The sequence below is a fragment of the Calypte anna genome, chromosome 14 (genome assembly GCF_003957555.1).
Source record: "Calypte anna isolate BGI_N300 chromosome 14, bCalAnn1_v1.p, whole genome shotgun sequence".
NCBI classification, from domain to species: Eukaryota; Metazoa; Chordata; class Aves; order Apodiformes; family Trochilidae; genus Calypte; species Calypte anna.
Window position 1 is genome coordinate 14872469 of NC_044260.1, and position 20256 is coordinate 14892724.

At 46.0% G+C, this 20256-nt stretch overlaps 1 protein-coding gene across 3 annotated transcripts in view; it reads right to left on the bottom strand.

The window, feature by feature from the left end:
* ADCY9 (adenylate cyclase 9) overlaps positions 1–15188 on the bottom strand; it is an 82826-nt gene extending 67638 nt beyond the window's left edge. Inside the window, exon 1 of one of the 3 annotated variants that reach the window (XR_003988182.1) lies at positions 13309–15004. Coding sequence is in view for 2 of the 3 variants with exons in the window: in XM_030459937.1 (XP_030315797.1) it covers positions 13309–15004 (1696 nt within the window). In the remaining variant the exon portion in view is untranslated. Of the gene's footprint in view, positions 1–13308 lie in introns of all 3 variants that reach the window. The other 2 variants (XM_030459937.1, XM_008496745.2) reach the window with 2 other exon arrangements.
* Between the last annotated feature and the right edge of the window lie 5068 nt (positions 15189–20256).

Sequence of the window (20256 nt, forward strand, 5' to 3'; positions counted from 1 at the left end):
GGAGGGAGAATGATCTACCAGAAGAGATGATCTTTCTTTAGAAGTGCATGGCTCTCATGAGCAGTAGCTTGTGCTTCCCCAAGAAAGTTCAAAGAAAAACTCCTTTGTGGCTCCTCAAATCTGTAGTCAAGAACGTAAAGGTGCAACCAAAATGAAAAACTAGAACTGACTCCCATGGAGAGAGCTCAGCACCTGAGCTCACAAAACAGGGAAGCACCATCATCTCTGTGCTCAGAAAACCACGAGAATCAATCATCTCCCACTGGATGCACCACGAGAACTCAGGCAATGCAGTGCACATTCTTCCTTCCAAACCCCCCACCTGCCCATGCCTGATGTGGCCACATCTCCTGATCTCTTCTACTGTCCAGACACAGATTTACCTTTTTTAAGACCTCAAATTCTTTTCCTAACTACTTACACTGCCACACTAAAAAGGGGAAGTACAATTCTCCCCTATACTCCCTCTTCCATCAGTATGGGAAGACAAATGCTTCAGAAGAAAACACAGGACCACGATGGGAGATGAAGAAGTATTTGCATCTTGGCAGAAAAAAGGTATTTGCAGACAGTATCCACAACAGAATTATCAAGCAACACACCCTGTGTCCCATGGAACAGTAATATTAACTACTCACTATTTAGTCTACTTAACTCTGCTAAAGCAGCGAGCACCTGGATTTCTGGACAGGGCTCAATAAGGCATTTTGGGAATCACTGTCAACAAAGCACTAGCACGGCTTCTTATCAGTACATGAGCTCCTTACCTGACCTCAGTACATACCAGCACTTCACACTGCTCATTCCCCCACAAACAGACTCTAGAAGTGAACACAAGTGTGACTGACAGGGATTTAAACCTGGGTTTGGGGGTCTAATAGTAGAGCATACAGTAGAAATCTCATGTACAGCAAGCCAACGCTTCCACGCCACATTTTCAGGACATGTCTGGTAAGCATCACATAAAAAAAAACCCAAACCCCTTACATTAGCAATAGTTAAACCTCACAGAGCAGGAAACTGAAGTAAACTATTCCAGAAGCTTTATTAGAGCACACAGGAACACCATGAAACACAACACCAGGATACCTGACAACAGCTGTAACTGGAGCTGGGTCAGGGATGATTTACCTCCTCTGACAGATTATTGAATGGCCATGTCAGAAAAATAATACATTCAGACAGTCAAATGTCTAGACAATGGTTTTTCAGGAATGGGCTCCACAGATACAGATGAATTTATTCATTAGGAAACTAAAGTTAGAGCCCAAGGCAGAGATTTCAAACCAAGCACTTGGCTCACTCTTAACCACAGTGTCTATGTACAAGTAACACACATTTAATCCACATCAGTTATTCAAATATATGATGATCTTTCCAGTTTGTGTACTGTGCCTATGTGGGAGATTTTTATCCCCTGACAAGGGAATGGAAAGAGAAATACTAGAGAGTAAGATTTCACCTTCCATTTGTTATGGCTCAACTACTTATTAGCTTAGAGATACCCAAACAAATATAAATCAAGCCATTTATTTTAAACTTCCTTGGAAGAAAAAAAAAAAAAAAGGCATTTGGAAAGGAGCTTCCTTCAATTTACGAGACATGGCAAAGTGAGATAATGAAGACCAGCTAACTGTGCTCAACAAATAAAGCTTATTTCTTTATCCTACAAGGCTCTAACAGAGCCACTGCCAGCCCCAGCATAGGATTGGGATCCTTGTTGGATTTGCTAGATTACAGCCCAACACTGAACTCAAGCTGGCATCCCTTCCTTTCCTTGTTTCCACAACACCCCCCCTCTGCTGTGTGGAAGGGGCAGCACATCTGGAATAAATCATGGGAGTTCCAGCTCCCAGCTTTCTGCCTTCACTGTGCAAGTGTGCTCATGGCTGGGGCTCAGCCCCAGCAGGGGAGAAGCCCAGGGAGCAGCACAGCCTCCCAAATCTCCTCTGAAGTGCCACAGGATGAACCCCTGCAATGAACAGCTCATACCAGCCACACTTCACTGCCTGGTTCTCTGGATTGTTTTCCAATAGTCATTGCAAAAGTTGTGACTTTACATATGCACTGAAAAGACAATAAACATTCTTTTATAATATAAATATAAAGATAATATAAATATAATATAAAGATAATAAGAAGATAATATAAATATAATATAAATATAATATAAAGACAATAAACAAATACTCCCAGCCATACTCCTCCTGGTCCCCGAGTCTGTGTATATTGCTTTAACTCCTGTACTTTGTATTCATTTTATACTGAATCACCTCAGTAGGGCCACAAGGATTTCCAGAGCACTCTTTTGCTTTAGGTATGTTGGTGAAAGTCATTTGCTACATTTAAAGTTGGCTTTAAATAAACTGTAGACATATTCCATGTGTATTAACTGGAGTTCCTGCACTGAGCATTATGCATCCCCCTCCACCCAGGACTGCTGTGTTACCATCATGCCCCACAGATCCCATTTAACACACACACACAATTACATTATTTTCACAAATCAATAAATCTACTCTTAAAAACAACTGTCTCTTCTTTCCAGTGAAACAATTACAACTGTAAACTTTAACAAAGAGCACACTTTGCATGAGAAGATTTGGTGTTTAAAAAGCTGCACCAAAAGCACTGCTGGGGCATGGTCCAACTCCTGAGCTTGCTAAGCAGCCCAAGAATTAACAAATCCTTTCCTCACAAACGGGCTGGACAAATAACTCACTGTCAGCACAGTCTAACACTGGGAAGCCTGCTCCATGGCAGCAGCAGAAGCACAAAAAAATGTCACAAATTTATAACTAAATTGGCTTCAGGCTTCTCCACGACTGATACTGCTCATACAAGGCAAATCATAACCCAGGTCCCAAAATACATGGGTAATGCAGTTTAAGTATCTACCAAATACACTGACTCAAAGAAACACCAGGAAGTGCAGAAGCAGAACAGGCAAGTATCCTAACTTGGAAAAAATTATCTTAATCTAAATTTTAAGACCATTTCCAATTTTGTCATCTCCTGATATCTTGGAAAGAATTAAACACTTAACATATGCACTGCATTTCAAATATAGCCACATCACGCACACGTTTTTTTATAGCACTTAGAAAACACTGTGCCTGACCAAAAATGTCTCCCGTGTGGTCTGATTCACTTTCAGTACCTGATTAGGGGCAGAAAATCATTGCCAGCTCCTGAAGAGCAAAGGGCCATCACCAAACCATCCCTGACTCTGGGCAGGAGGCACCAACAAAGCCCAACAGCTGGCCCAGTGCTCGGGGCAGGGCTCAGAACCCAGCACCTTCCTTCCATCAGCCTTCACCTGCACATTTTAAAAAAACAGATGGCATCCTTTTCCTCCTTCTTTTCCATTGCCTACATCAGACAAAGCAAGAGGTCCCAGGCTCAGCTACAGGAGCTCAGAGGTTGTACCCAAACTCCCACTGCAAACACCTTGCTCTGCCAGAGCAGGTCCCACGCTAGACAAGGGCACTCTGAAAACCTCTTAGCTGCAGCTGCCACCTGCAATTACCAACAGGTAGGGTTTTAGGATGCTCCCTATTAAAGATTGATAGCTAAGCAGCACTTTGGTTAAAAAATGCCACCCCCATGATGAACACCCAGTCACTCGTGCTACAAGAATTAAGCACTTCCCAAGTTAACAGTAAACATGATTCAAGCACCTGATTTTTCAGAAAAAACAGACTGCAAAGACAACTCAGTATTTTCAGGTAGATGCTTACGAAATGTTATATAAACACATACAGAAAAAAGCAAATAACAGCTTTATATAATTAAGGTTTTTGGACTTAGTTACGGAAAACTATTGACAAATACCAAATTAAAGTATCTGACAGAGACTTCAGTGAACTAGCAGACCTTTTGTTTACCTCTGTATCCACAGCAGATTCCAGCAGCAGCAATGTTTCATGGCACATGTTATTTTAACACCCTCAGCAGAAAAATCCAGTTACTGATCACTAGGGATGCCAGAACCTGGGGTGAGGCGTGGGGGGTGTGTATTTCTCTTAAATGGCTTATTAGGATTATGAAACAACTTATAATACGTTTTCTCATCCCCATGTGGTACTTTTAAGAATGCTTTGTGTTTCCAGTTGATGCCACACTGCCAAGCAGCAGGTACAATGTTAGTATTATTGTCTGATAACTTGTATGTGGATATAAGACAGAATCTCTTTCATAACCAGTCTCTTGGTAGCAAGGTCAGTCCCAAACAGGGCGTCAGGCAGAGCAGAACCAGTAAAATGCTTTTGCTTTCCTACTAAATGTTACCAAATCAGAATCAAGATCTTTTTGAAACTGGAAATAAATGGGAAAGGTTACAGAAGGCTTGGATCAAAGTCTGATTATCTGCTGGTGAATTTTCCCTGTGCAACACAGCCAAGTCTTCACCCTTCAGCAGCCTGTGCCCACTTCTTCTCTCGGTGCCACCCGAACGCAGAGCTCCAGGAAGCACCCACAGCTCTTACAAAGCATCACGCTGTCTAAACAAAGGAAATTTGGAGCTCGTGTTGTACCTGCTCTCCTCTCAAATAATGCCCTTGCAGGAACATTTCCTCATGACATCCTGTCTTTAATACCAGTCCTATCAAGCCCTGAGCATTTCCAGAAGATTTATCTGTTGTACTTTTGTCCAAGTTGGTCAGAGGTTAAAGACGCTCGGTCCCTTACAGGAGGGACTTCCAATGGCCATTAAAAAAAAAAAAAAAAGTCAAAGAATGCAAGAATTTGATTCCAAGAACTCTGGGGAACAGCTATGCAAAAGCTTACCAGGGAAGTCTTTTGAGAACTGCATACCTAATGTAATACCCTGTAAAGAAAAGAATAATTAACTTCTGTTCCACATACTGGCCACATGCATCCAAGTCAAACATTAAAGCTGCACACTTAAAAAATAGATTCCATTTCTGACTCCACTATCCTTGTTTATCAGCCAGCAAATTTAAAGAATCCAGTATCAGAAGTTTTCCTATGTTTCCTATAGGCTGAATCTATATTTAATAGCACATTATAGACTTCTTTCTTATTGTGCACTTAAGCACAGTCAACCAGCCCACCACTGTTTTGACTCTTAAAAACACACAGTTAGGATCATTGTTATTGATTATCAATTAGCTTTGCTTTCCCTTTTTCACCACCACCCTCTCTTTTCAGGATGAAAAAAAGGGAACTCTTCTATTAAGGCCTATAAATTAACAGGACTGTGAGGAAACTAAGTCTTTACAGACTTAGAGGCAGCTGGATTTGGAAGCTTTTCAGCTTTCTTTCCATAGTCCCTCTCCTCCCCTTGCCATGGGAGGATCTCTGGTTCCAGCAGGAACCTTCCACCCCACCATGACATCCACACCACTGAATCTAAGTTAAATCCAGCTGACAATGGAATGAGAAAAAAAAGCAAAAGGAAAGCAAATTGATCTTTAACTAGTAGATATTTAACATGTTACATGTGCAGCAAAAGGCATTTTCTTCTGTTTGCATATTTCTGCACAGGTTAAGCAGCAGACAGAAGGCTCAGTTCAGAAGCTTGAGAACTTCTTTTTAACTGTTTCTTCTGCACTGTTCCAATTTTTGAGATTTTATAACTAATGTTACTTCATGACAACAGAAGGAATTTCTGCACTTACAAGTCAAGTTGCAGACAACAGCTTTAGAAGTGCAACAAGAGGAACAGTAAGTGCCATCAGTCAGATAAAGACTTGCAATACAATTGTTATTTATTTGGTTTGCTAAGAATTCCCACATTAAGTTACTGCAGCAAACACAAACAGCTTTCAGACAAGGGGCATTTTGACTCCAAGGAATGCCAGCTGAAGAGACAGATCTTGAACGGTTTGTTCCTTCACCAAGTAATTTAAGAATCATGAAAAATACCTATGCAATGTATCTGGGTAGGCCTGCTGCTCCAGGCTGAAACACTTGAAGGGGGGGAGGAAAATGAAAGAGAAGATTCTTTTGATGGCACCAATTTGGCTTGGTGCAGTTCAGACTTCTGTAGAGTCCAGTTCTGACACATGCCTGGCAAGATGAGCCCAGCCAGATCTGCCCGAGGCAGCACCAGGGCCCTGACACGGCTTCTGGTGAAGGAAAAGCTGTGACAGCCCAAGCTCCAGCCTGCCACTTGGTCTTGTCACAAATGATTCCTTGGGAGCAAGCAGCTATGTTTGCAAACCCTGCATGGCTTTGGTTTAAATCCAGGTCCAATCATTCCATACGAAACAACCATCACAATAACCCCAACTTGTATAGAACAGAACCTGTTAAATGTCTCTAGTGCCTCATTAAGACAAGCTGCCTTCTCTGCAACAGCAACTCCCACTGGAAGTTAAGAATTTAAAGGCTAGGGATTTATTGTTTTCTTTCTTTTCAAAGGACAGAAATACGACTGAAAATCATCTAAAAATAGCAGAGAATTTTCAAGGGTCAGCTGTGATGGCAAAAGGAATGGCTGTCTCTCCTTACAGAGCCAGGATGGAGCCTGGGGTTCAAGATCAAGAGAGAGAGAGAGAGAGACAGCTCACACACAAACTGCACTTGGTAGAAAATAATTTTAATTTACCAATTTTAGTAACATCCCAGGACAATCTACAGCAATTTGAAATCCGCTGAAACTATACTTTGTTTTAAAGTGCTGAATATATATTATCATAGAATTTGCCTGCCAAAAGGAACAGTGAAGTACATGTTGTGAAATAACTGCAAAAAAAAAAAAAATTAAATAACCCATTCAAATCATGCATCCTCCCCATGACAGAAAATGGATATAAATTATGTGTCTTTGACTTTTTATTGTCTTTTCCATCAATCTTTTCCCCTAAAAGCCAGTGTCAAAGCTTTTCTTTAAGGAAGTTTTCTTGCATTTAATTAGTCCCTCACCCATCTCTTAAGAGTAAATGGGAAGGAAGGGAGAAGAAAGCTCAGGTTTGTTATTCACGGGGTACCTGTTTACATTACAGCACCTATACTCTGGGTATCCAAAGCAAGAAACATAAATAAAACTGCAGATGATGACCTCCAAATGCATCAGAAGCCACCGTGTCCCTCCAGTCCTACAGGACCATGGATTTCAGTGTTCCTCCTAAACCTGCTGGAATAAAGCTCTGCTCTGGCCATGCTCACTTCAGCTCTTGCAGGATGTAAATGTCTTAAGGTCTGTTTAAACTGACTTCACTTTACAGTGCTTTTATAGGGCTGAAACACTTCCCAGAGAGCTGCAACACTTTACTGCCAGTACTGCCTTATTTGTTAATTACTGTCAGGACACCAATGTATTGAAACTGGAGCCCATGCTGTTAAAGTACATGGGTAGAACCAGTCTCCATCCTCCAAAGTGGTGAATCTAAGCTAATAACTATGCTTAGAAATTATTTTTTAATTGTGTGTGTCAAATTAGTAAGTTATCAAAACTGGAAGTCTCAAAATCCAACATCCAAGCTGCCCTTCACAACCAGCTTAAGCATGGAATATTTTTTAATTGAGACATTTTTCTACTTGGTCTTGCACAAATAAAACCAAGAAGCTACTCAAATCTTCTTCAAAATTCAGAGAACTAGTGACCTTCTTGCAGAGGTCACAAAACCTGCCTGGCAGGGAGGCTGATCACTACTCATGCACAGATACATAGCTTCAACTTTCAGAAAATTCTGCACCACTGCATCATGCAAAATATTCAGAAAGCTCAACAATAATTGTTGGGCTTTCCTACAAATGTCTTTCTCTTGTTTATAGCTATGAAACACATCTCCAGTGTGTGAAGACTTGCCAAGAACCAGGTTGAGCAACTCCATTCACTATTTACATCCTCCTCTTTTTGCTATTACATGGTAAAATTACAGATGATGTCAAAATGTGAAATCAAAGTAGAATTTATTTCTTCCTGGCAATATGCCTTCATGCAAATTACCTATAATTATAATTCTTTATCTGTCACTGAATACTTTTCATTATTTAAATGCAGCAGTGAAGTCAACCTGTATATGACTTTTTAAATTTTTTTTAACTTTTTTTTTTTGGTGTCACACTTAAAAATAAAATTTTGAACCACTACTTCAGTGGCAGCAGTTGTGAGGTCAGATTATGTAAAAGCAATAAGCTGGCCAGACACTCCCATTTTCTCTCAGTAAGCACCCAGTGGAAGTGGAAATACAGACAGAAGCTTACTTGATCACCACTTGACAACTGAAATTTGTTCTACCTCTCCGTTGTTGCCCGACTGTCAAATGAGTATTTTAACCAGAATTTAATCCAGAATTACAAAGTCTGACATGAACGAGATGAAGAAATCTAGAAGGACAATACTGAAAGATTTATATTTATTAAAGGTGATGAAACCAGGGCTGAACACAGCACAGCAGCTGGCAAGACACACGACAAGCACCCCAGCTCCCTGCGCTCCCCCCAAACCCACTGAGGAGCGAGGAGCTACAGCTCTTGTGAGCCAAACCCTGGCTTTGTGCAGAGCCCTCTGCAGAGCTCCTGCTGGCACAGCACAAGCCTCCCAGACTGACACTGCACCAGTGTCAGCTCCAAAAGCTGAGGAAAACTTTACCTGTGAACTTCCAGAAGCACAGGGCAGCTCTGGTCCTCTGTGCACTGGTCTGGGAAGGCACAGAAAACGGGGCTGGCAGGGGAGACTTCACTGCTGGCAAGGTCCCTCCTTCCCCACCAGCCACAGAGGGGAGGAAGGCAAGGAAAATTTAATGAATTCTCTTCACACCCTTAGCAGAGACTTTCATCTTTCAGGAACACCCTCACCATGTTCCCAGAACTGAAGCAGCAGCAGAGTATCAAGGCACCAGGCAGAGCTTGGGGGGATCTGCCAAGGGAAAAGCATCCCATGGATAACAGGCTGCCACCCTGTAAAGAGCTTGGCTATTCAGAGAGAAATAATAGCCTGGATTACATTAAAATGTTCCAATACCAAGCAAAACAGTGACTTTTATAACTAACATTAAAAAAATTATTTAAAAGTAAAGCAGACATGAAAAGAAACACAGATAACAGTGAAAGACCCTGCAGTAAGCTCCAGATCTTCAAAATCTGCTTTATCAGGAATGGCCACCAATTGCCCCAGGTGAGCTGGTGGCTTTCCTGGCAGCAAGCACTGTGGAAGTGACCTCCCCTCTGAAGCCACCTCGGGGTGGTGAGGCAGCAGACAGAGGGCATCAGGTCCACTCCTGTGTTTTCTGTGATGAAGAAAAGAGCAGTGACAGTACCTTGTGACAGCATGGCTGTACCTTCAAGGGCTTCTAACAGAAATTCAGTGACAAAGCTGCTCCTTGAGACAACCTGAACAAGGGGGTGTCCTGCTGCAGAAAGCTGGGGATTTATTTTTTTAATGGGAACTTCAATAACTATGACTCAGTGCACACACAAATGCCCCAAATGAAATCACAGTTCTGCCGTGCTATGCTTTATAAACACAGAGAAAGCATTCTTGCCCCAACATGCTTACGTATTTTGAGCACTCAGAAAAAAAAATGCCAGTGACCCTGGTATTTCTGGCTGGCTGGCAAACAGCAACAGTATGACCTCTTAAGTAACAAGGAAGAGAAATGCAAACAATCAAGAAGAACAGAACAAAACAAAAATATTTTCATAAGCAGAACTTGTTATATACAGAGAAGAGATCCCTGACTCCAGGGTCCAGAAGGGACACAATAAGGTCTAGTATGTGACTCAAAGTATCTCATAGTCTTCAGGACACTTATTTGCTAGAACACTCAGCAAGAAGACAGCAAAAGCTAATAGTCACAAATCCTATAGCAAAATGACTGTGGCAGATAAAACTGAACTGACATTTAGGGTTTACCTGTGGACCTCAAACAATCACTTCCAACATTTCTTGCCTGTGCTCCCTTCGCATCCAAGGGGATGAGGGGCTGTGAAAACAGATGGTAAAACACAAAGCAAGCAGAAATAGGCATAAACATTGGAAGTTCATTGATGGGTAACTCTGTTGGTCTGCTCTGAACACTGAGAAGTCAGAAGCATAAGGGAACATAGCAGGGCCCCACTTCTTGCACTAGGGAGCTCAGGAAGCAAAGGAGAAAGAAAATCTATTTCCATCCTAGCAGTTTCAGTGAACCATGAAACAGAACAGGCAAAGAAAAATCTGGTTTTGCCTTGTCTATTCCAAAAAGTACAGAGAGCATCACCAGGACAACTGGAGGCACATGTACATTAGTAATTCACATGGAATGGGGAGCATGGTTTTGAAGCACTGCTTTGGCACACACTGTAGAGCTGCACCTGGATTCCTCCTGGGTGAACCATGCCAAGAGACTTGCTCCAGGAGCACACCTGATGTGCTCCAACCACAGAGCTATTTCTGGTCAAAGACCCAGTCCAGAACAAGGCTTAGGTAGAAGGCCTTAACCATTCATGTCCTTAACATGGACACTGAGTCCTCAGCATCTCCCATTTTTGCTCTCTGAAGAGTTTATTTGATCATGTTGACTAAGCCCAAGAAAGACAGCTACTACTGCTGCAACAGCTCCATTCTCAAGAGAGAATACACCAGACATCCATGAACTTAAGATATTAAGACACCAAAGGTAGAAAGGAAGCTGAGAGGTGAAGTACTGGGAAGGGAAACACAGCTTATGTCTCTTATCTCCACACTGCTTTCCTACTTTAGTCTGACATCTGCCACAACTAAACAACAAACTTCCTCTTCTCTATCACTGCCATCAATGACCTGCCAGGGAAAACACTGTACCAATGGATTCTCAGGGAAGACAGTAAAACAAAGCTTCCTAACAGCACCTCTGCTCACCAAACTGAGCAAGTGCTCTGCAGAGGACAATTAATTAAGAGGTGAAATCTCAGTTTACTCTCCTAGATCTCAGAGCTGCTCCTTCACAAAACCCTCCCCTGCAGCAGGCTCTGGATGCCAGCCTGTGGCACTGCTGTTAGATCGCTTTTATCAATGCCTTTTTTTGTTTGTTTGTTTGTTTTCCTGATGCCAGTTACCTATCAGCCAAGTAATCTGGCTTCAGAACAAAGCACTAAGGAAACAGGAAAAATCGGGCAGCTCTGCAGCACCCACCACCTGCCTGAAGGTGTGGGCACAGGAGGGAAAGGGATCCGGGGTAGAGATGGCCATGGCAGAGGGCTGCTTGGTTTGGAAGCACACACAGACTCCAATTTCAGTAACTACATCAGACACTGATAAGAAACAGAAGCTAATTACAGTCCACAACAAAATACAGGAGGGAAAGGGGACCAACCCATAAAATCAACCCAAAAAACCCAACCCAACCCATACTCCTTATTCAAGTAACTCCTCACACATGTTCCAGTTGCTCTCCTAGCTAGGTTTTGGGGTAAGAAGATACCATTAAAATGTCAGACCACAAAGTATACTTCATCTTATCTAGACTACATTTCAATTTGTTCATCTATAGTGCCCTGGGCCTGTGAAATAAAGCAGGACCTGTGGAAGGCATTCAAAGCAGCAAAACCCCAACTCCTGTAGTGACAACAGCAGCCCGTGCCCTCTCCCACAAAGTGTAACCAAGGTCGGAGCAGAACTCTGAGAAAGACCATGAAAAACACACTCCTGGCATGGGGTATTATTGCTCTACACAGTGCTCTTGTGAGCTCCTAGAAAACATAAACAAATAAATAAAAATATTTAAGACCAGTACCATCAGTGTCCACAAGTAACTTCACCTCACTTTGTGATTCATGCTCCAGCTACAAATTCAGCAAGAACACTTAACTGTGTTTGCTGTTACCACACTCTGCACCTGGCTGTAGAGATGGATGGAAGAGGGCAGTATCACAGGTTTGTTCCTCTACAGCATATTCAATTTATTTTCACCAGAGCATCAGGATTCCGCTTACAGTAAGAGAGAGATTACATCTGACACCCTTTTTTCTTGAAAGCATGCTTCCACTGAAATGCATCAGTGCCAACTGTGAGATTCATGGAATTTGTATTTTTAGAAGCCAAACAGAAAACCAAAGCCCAGGGACTCACATCTGCTTCAGTTCTATGGCTTCCAGCCACCAATGTCACTGTCGATATTTTTCCTCCCTTAAGCCTCTCATTTCAGCCCTGCTGCCATATGCATGGGGACAGCCAGCTCACCAAAAATAAGTATTTGTGTCACATCAAAATAAGCACCTGCCACAGGCCAGTGGCCTGCCCTTACCACTGCCACCCCTGTTTTGCAACACTCCCCCCTCCCTGTCCTTACTCACTGACCTTTCTGCAACCATCCTGGCCTCGTTTTGTATTTGTTGCAAAAACATCTCCTTCCTCCATCACAGCGCTGTCCTGTGACTCCCTTGGTTTCTTCCACTCCGTTTTCCATGCTTACTTTATAAAAAAATCAGTACATTCTAAACAGAACGAATAAACTCACGTAGGATCAGAGGCTTGGGAACATACTCCACTCCCATTTTGATTTGTCTGCTCCCCACCCTGGGCTACAAGCACTGCAAAACCCACACTCCCTCCAGGAGACAAAGCCTGCGTCTCCCGTGCTGCGCTCTTACTACAGAGACAATTAAATCCTCAGCATGCACAATCCTCCTGCACCCACATCTGAGCACTGATGGAAAGCAGTCCAGGTTTTCATTTCAGTATCAATAGAAAGAATTAAAATTGGACCCTTAGGCCAAGCCATACAGGGAACTGAGGGATCCCATTTTCTTCTCCAAATGGCAAATTTGCAGTTTCATCCCCAAATCCTTTGAGCTGCAGAAAGGAAGCCTCTGCCAGCTCACTCAGCCACCTGAGTAACTTTTTCCAGCCTAACTTCGAACTGTAACAACTCACTGTATCAACCTGCCAAATCTACAGTGCTCATTTCTTTCTGTGAATCCAGCTGTCATTTTTCCCAAATGCCTTCGCAGTCCCAACTCTCCCAATGCCAGAAAAAACTTTTCACAGATACACATAATTTTGCAAAACACATATGCTCTATGTATGGCACATTAAGCCAATTAACAGGTTTACTGACTGAATTAAAGGATGACACACAGCAGTAAAACAAAAGCCTCTTGCAGAAAGCACACACATGAACCTTCTCCTCCCTATGATGCTACACTCACAAGGAGTTCTGAAGTCTAAGAACATTTTGGGTTTCCCAGAAGATCTTTCACTCATCTCTGTGGCATCTTTTACTTCCTAATTCCCGTGGTGTTTCTGATCATGAGCAGGCAGAGTTAAACGTAAAACAAGTGCAATTGGCAAGTCAGAAAGCACAGAACACGCACGAGGGAAAATGCATTCCCTAATAAATAAAGACAAAAGAACAGGCACAAAATAAAAGAGCATACCTCTTAACTGGTCGGCAACACTCTGACCAACTCTCTCCATCACCTTTCCATCCTCCATTTCGTAACGATCATCCAAGTATTTCTCAGTAGCTTCCGAAATATGGACTTTCCCAGCCACCCCGAGCTGCTCCATCAGATTGGCCAAATTGACATCATTGGACCACACGTCGAACTTGAATCTCCTTATTCCCAAAATGCCACACAGGACCGTCCCGGTGTGAACGCCGACTCTCATGTTCACCATTTCTTTTTTCTCTTGGCAGAACTGCTCAATGGCTTTGATCATACCCAAGCCCATCTCGATGCAGCAGTAAGCGTGATCTGCCCGGGGCTCTGGGCAGCCAGCCACGCAGTAGTAACAGTCTCCCAAGGTGCTGATCTTCTCACATTTGGTGTCCTCGCACAGACGGTCGAAACGCCCAAAGAGGTCGTTCAGCAGTCCCACCAGAGCATGGGCAGATTTATTGGCACTCATTTTCGTGAAGCCGACGATATCTGCAAACAAAATGCTCACTTGCTCTATCTGCCACATTTTAAAAGGACGGAATATTATGGGGTTTTTCTGTATGGAGGGCTTCTTCTTGCGGTTTTTGGGGCTTGAGGTGGAATGGCCTTTGATGGAGTTTTCACTTTCATCATCCCCCTGCTTCATTAAGTCATCGGCTATTATTCTTGGCATAACAGAATGAATCATCCTCTCTTTCAGGGCTTTTTCCACTTCCAAGTCTTTTCCATGCATGATGGACTGCCCCACTTTCAGAAATGTGCTTCTTGACCTGACTTCGGACATGATAAATAAATGAATGCCAATGGCATGGATGCAGATGTGCAGGAAGGCTTTACTCAGCAGCTCCCAGTACACCGCACCGGCTCGAACGGGTGTAAAACAGTTCTCGTCACGGAAGTGATAACCGAAGGTCTCAAAGAGGACCGAGTACGACAGTCCCAGGAACAGGCTCAAATACAGGGGTAAGTGCATCACTGTGTAAAGCAACAAGAGCACTTCAATACACATAGAAAAACCGCCCACTTGGGAAACACAAGGGTCTGTGGGATCTGCCCGGGGAGTCTGATTGGACATGTCACCACTTCCTGAGATAGGCTTCAGAGCCTGGAAAGGAGCAAGAGTCAAAGCAAAAACCAGGAGGGTCAGGATCAGAGAAGTCCATACGTAATGGCGGGCGTAAGCCTTAGTGAAAGTGAACACAAAAAACGCTACACATACCAAAAGGAAGCACAGAGCCGGCACCATGAAAACTATCTGTTTCTCTCTCATGTTTATGCCGAAGTAAATGCCCCAGAGCATGCAGGCCACGCCGATGTAGAAGAGGGCATAGCGAAACCTGCGCTGGGTCTGCGGGAAGCATCTCTCCATGCAAGCCTCCTCCAGGTTGTTGGAGTCGAACTTGGGGTTCCACCACTTGGAAGAGGCTCTCTCGAAGAGCTGCGGCAGCTTCTTCTGCCGGCGGAGGCCAGAGCCGCCGCCGCTGCCACCTCCGCCGGCTCGGCGGGTGCCCCCCGACTCCCCCGAGCTGCAGCTGGAGGAGATGCTGTACTTGCAGTCCTTGGACGAGGAGCAGCCCGGGTGCTGCCGGGGGTTGATTTTCACGGTCACGCTGTTGCTGTCCCCGCTGGAGTCGCAGCTCACCTCGGTGCTGTGGTGATGCAGCAGCTGCTTGTGCGGTGGGGAAGCCATGTTGTCAATTCCTCCCGAAGTGCCCGCTCAGGAGTTGGGTCTCTCGGGCCGGGAAGGCCACCGGGCTCCTGGCAGAGGAGTCGCCTTTAGGCTCCTTCCGCCGCCACCACCGCCGAGGGGCGGCCGGGCAGCGCCGCGGCTCTCGGCCGCTGGCCGGGCTGGGCACACCGGGCGCTGGGACGCGGGCAGCCCCGCATATTCCCCTCGCCTCGCACGCCGGGCAGGGCCGGGGGTGCCGCCGGCCCCGCTGCCGCAGCCCCGCCGAGGCGCGGGGCGGGCGACCGGTGGCTCAGTCCCGAGGGGGGGACGCCGGCCCCCCGGGAGGGGACCGCTCCTCCATGTCGGCAGCAGCTGACCGCGGCTTCCTCCCCGCGCCCGCCGGGCAGCGCTCCCGTAACGGCCGCCGCCAAGGGGCCAGCGCCCGCCGCACCGCCTCCCTCTCCCGTCCGCCCAGCCGGGACGGCACCGGCGGCCGCCCCCCCGCCGGCCTGCGCGGCCCTTCCCGCCGCCAACGGGGCCTCGGGTCCTCCGCCGCGCTCAGCTCCCGGGTGGGGGACCGAGTGCCCACGCGACGCCCCTCAGCCCCGGGGTGCGGGCTCGGCCGCCGCCGCCTCCTCCTCCTCCTCCTTCTCGCCTGCCACGGGGCCCGGCGGGGCTGGTGCCGCCGGGGAGCTCCGTGCCCTGGCGGGGGCCGGCCCGCCGCCTGCGCGCCGCCGGGGAAGGGAGGGAGGGGAGCGTCGGGAGCGCGCTTAAGAGCGGGCGTCCCCCACCGACACCATCTTCCCGGCGGGGAGGGAGGGAGGGAGGAAGGGGGAGAGGGAGGGAGGAACTGAGGGGGGCTGCGGGCGCGCGCCCCCGCTGGCCAATAGGGCGCGGTGCCGGCGCGGGAGCGCGCATCCCCCCCTCCTCCCCCTTCGCCCGCCCCTTTCCCGGCCCGAGGGGCGCGGAGCGGTGAGCGGGCACGGACCGCCCCGTCCTGTCAGCTGCCTCGGACCCGGACCGGCGGGGGGGACACGCAGCCCCCGCATCTTGGGGTACGGGGGCGACCGGCGGCTGGCGACCCCCAAGATGTCTCCCCACAAGCGGAGGGTCCCTGCCAGCGGCTCCCACCGCCGCCTCAAGGCCGTGGTGTGTTCAAGGGTGGGGTGGAGGGGGCCCGGGGAAATGCCGCTGCTGGCAGGGCTGGCATCTGCCATGCGCAGACAACGCGCACTTCACAAACAATTTAACCTTTCCGCATCCCCGCAGCCGGCTGGAAACTTGCTGGCTTATTTTCCTCCTCTCCTCTTTCTTCGCTTGTTTATAAGTGACGCTATCTGCCTGCCCCGCTCCCTCTCGGGCATTATCTCTTCCTCCCAGCCAGCCCCTATCTTCCCTTCTCTCGCAGGGCTCCTCTCGGCGCCTGCCCCGGCTCCTTCCCCTCTCCCCATCCCTCGCCCTTGCTCACAGGTGATGGTTCTCACCCAGCAGCCGCACGACACCGTTCAACAAAACGTACTTTTGTGTTTTTATTTAATAGCAATAGAAAACATGTGGCCACACGGTTACTGGAACTGAAACTTGTACTTTTTTTGGTTTCCTTTGTAAAGATGCTACTTACTGTGCAGCAAGCAGGCTGTAAACTGTGTTTTTGTTATTATTTGGAAGAAATTTGTTTCCTGTTTTTTGTTGCATTTGTTTTTCCTGATGTACTCAAATTCCAGAACAACCTATCATAATAATAAAAAAAAATTCCAATCAATAGTGGTAATTGGTTTTGCTTTGCTCTGACATAGCCGTCCCTCCCTTCCCAACTAATGGCCGTGCTGATCAATGTTTTATAGTGAGTGCTGCTCACCACACTGCTCAGACAGAAACACTGCTAGGAAGAAACAAACCCCGTAGCTGAGCAGAAAGTAAGGATGGCCTCCTGGGCTTGGCTATCAATTGATAAATTTACTAAGAGTTCTTTGGAACCTTTTTATTGATTCATCTAAATGTACTTTAAGTGAGATTTTTACTTCATAAAGAAAGACAAATGTATTTAATCTGGAGGACTAAATAAATGTAACGGCTTACAAGGATTCAGAGACAGTGTAGGAATTTGGTGGAAAAAGGAAAGATGTTTTGCTACCTCAGTGGCAAAGAAATGAAGGTAAAATTACCTGTGCTTTTTCCCTGTGCTATGAAAACCTGTAAGACCTGCTGTAGAGATTGGGTGGTTTGAACCTGGAGATGTAAGAGGTGCTGAAATTCAAGCATTAATTTTTTAGCCTTGCTTTATGGTAGTATTGGCTTATTAATTGTTATTGCTTATGGCATCCTTACTCAGCCACCAGCCTGGGTCATCTGTGCTTCACTCTGAGAAGGGCAGAAACTACAAAGAGCTAACAAATGGAGGGGTGGTGAGGGGAAGCAGTGGACACAACACACAAAGTAATTTAAGCCCTTATTATTTCTAAGTAAATCAGGATGTTCTTTGAAAAGAAGTTTTCTCCAGTTGGAGACATGAGTTTTCCTGCTGGTATCAACAAAGTCTGATGTCATTCAGCTCCTTTGATCCAGGGTGACTACGAGCACATGGGCTGCAATGTGAGCACTGTCTGGAGTGCAGCAAAAGCTGAGACCTTGCAAATCAGTATTCCTGGGACTTGCTTGGGTGGGCTTTATCTTCACCTGAAAGGAAGGTGTAGGACCCTACCTTCATCAAGCCCTTGGGCTGTGTGTGTGCAGCAGGAGGTGAGCACACAGGTAGGAAGGGGCTCAGGTGTGTCCGTGCTGCCCAGAGAGCAGAGGGGCTCTGCAGGAGTTTCCCTGTCTGCACCCAGAAGGGACTGGCAGGCACCCTGGGCTTGGAGGTGTCTGTGTGTGTGTGCAGGAGGTGCAGGACAAGCAGAAGCCAAGCTCAAGCAGAAGCAGTGTGTCTCACCCCTTGTGCTCAGTGAAGTGGGACTTTGTACGTTCTTAGATTGAACAGAATCACATCAAAGATGCAGCCTACGTCAGAAGTTTTGACTGGGTGATGCACATGACCCCAAATTTTGTCTGGCCAGTAGTCAGAGGCTGCTTTTGATCTCCACTGGTGAAATAGTCTCCTCTTTCTCAGCTTTTGTTTACTGGCTCGAAGAAACAGGGCTGCAGAAGACATCTGACTTGTCAAAGCCTTCCTTTGGTGACCTTCAGACCATGATCTTGAGATGGGTCAGAATCTTTGCTCCCCTGAGGAAGCTCCCACTGGATTTGTTACTCATAGACTCCCATCCTGCTCTTCCTTTTAAACTTTGGGTGAAATACTCACTCCATTCCCCCAGATTCCTCTGTCCCTTTCTGGTTCCCTGGACACACCATCTGAGCAGCAGGAACAGTGACCTGGTGTTCATGTCTGTTTGCTGAGTGCCGGCTGGGAAAAACCAGTGCTGCCTCCCAGTAGACTGAATTTCTTAAAATCAAGTGTTATGTCCTGGGCACTATCCTTTCACTTTGCTTTCACTGTGAAGACTTCTCCCCACTGAATTCCATAACCAGATCAAATCCTTGTCAGCAGTAACGGTGCTTGTGTTTATTCCAAGTTCGAGTAAAATTTTTCTGGGATAGCAAAAAGAAGTTTGAAGTTGCATCTATAATCTCTCCCCTTGGCTTCTGAACTGTTTTAACCCAGGAGGAATTTAACCCCAAGGACAGTAACACAATCAGTTTGTCCCTCTACAGAAACACCTGCAGGGGTAATGTCTGTAGCATCCTTTGAGGAAGATGCTTCCTCTGGGTCACTTTCTTAGCTCACAGAGTGAGCACATCTTGGTGAAGCTGTGCCCATTTCCAGTCCTTGCAGTAGTTATGGGTTGTGCTCTGACTGCCCTTCCAAAAGGCTCTGCAACTGGATTCCTCTCGGAGCCCGTGTTAGAGGAAAGACTGTAGAGAGCAAGAGATGTGCAAATGCTGCTCCTCACAGATTTACTTTAACTTCATGTCACTAACCATACACACTGAGTCTATGGAACTGCACTTGCTTCCCTCCGTGGAGGCACAGCCTTGCCAGCTCTGATGACTGGCTTCTGTCTGACATTCATAATATTGTTCTTCCCTGCTTATCTGATGGAGCTGTGTGAAACTATTTAGGGAGGTTCTGAAATGTGACAACCCACATGCTGCTTTTTCAGACTTCACAAACCGCCTTCACGAGGCAGAAGAAGATGACATGGGAAGTGCTGTCTGGAACAAGAGCCTGCATTAATGCTGGGGGGGCTGGGGAGGAGGAATGCTGCTTAGGAGCTTGTGGCTTTTACTTACAGCCTGAAAGAAAAGCCATCAAGGATGCCATGGGTGGAGACTGTGCATCCTGTCTGGCTCTGGAAACAGCATAAGTGTTGGAGGATACCATGGTAAAATCTGTTAAGTTCATCCCCAGGCAGAAAGACACAAGGAAGACACCACTGGTGCCCCATTCCCACCTTCTCACCTTAATCAGGAGCAGGATCTCACTTTCTGACCAACTTCTGTGTCCACGTCCTCGCTGGCACATGGGATATTCAGCAGCAGCTTTCGTTTGAATCGTGGTAAATTCTAGGTGAGATAACTCGTAATTTAAAAATTTAAATTTCTGACTTGTGTTCACAGACTAACAGCTAAACATTAGGAAATATTTTGGAGGAGTGCTACTCCTCCATGCTTTTTTAAATTCAGAAGAGTATCACAATGCTTATTTCATTTTTCCATCAAAGAAGAGCACAAGGATTTCCTTTGACACCTTTTCCATATGAAGCCACGGAAGCTGAGTAAGCAGTGTGCTCTTCTCACTTCCTCAGGGCAGCCAGGTTGTTTGAATTGTGTGTTTTCATCCTCCTGAAACTGTGGTTCAAATTATTCTTATTCCCAGTGCTCTTCTACACTGAAAGCAGTGCAGACCATAACACTTATTTGGGAAATGTCTGCCACCAGGAGGTGGCTTCACTCAGATATATGTTTCTGCAAGATGAAGACAAAATTTATTGCTCATTCCATTCATACCCAGAAGTCCTCCTGCCTTGCCAAGCTGCTGAATCAGCTTGGGTACCTCAGCCTTGAGTCAGCAAAGCCTGAAATAGAAACTTGCTCTGCTTCCGAAGAGAGGAACTCTCACCGGTGTCTGCACACCCAGCCACAGCTAACCTGGCTTTGGAACTGCAAACAGCTGGCAGAGAAACTTACTTGATACCTTGCTGCTGCTTCAAAAAAGAAAAAAAAAGAAATAGGCATTTTCTTACTTGAAGTAGGAGTGTTACAATTCTATGAACAGG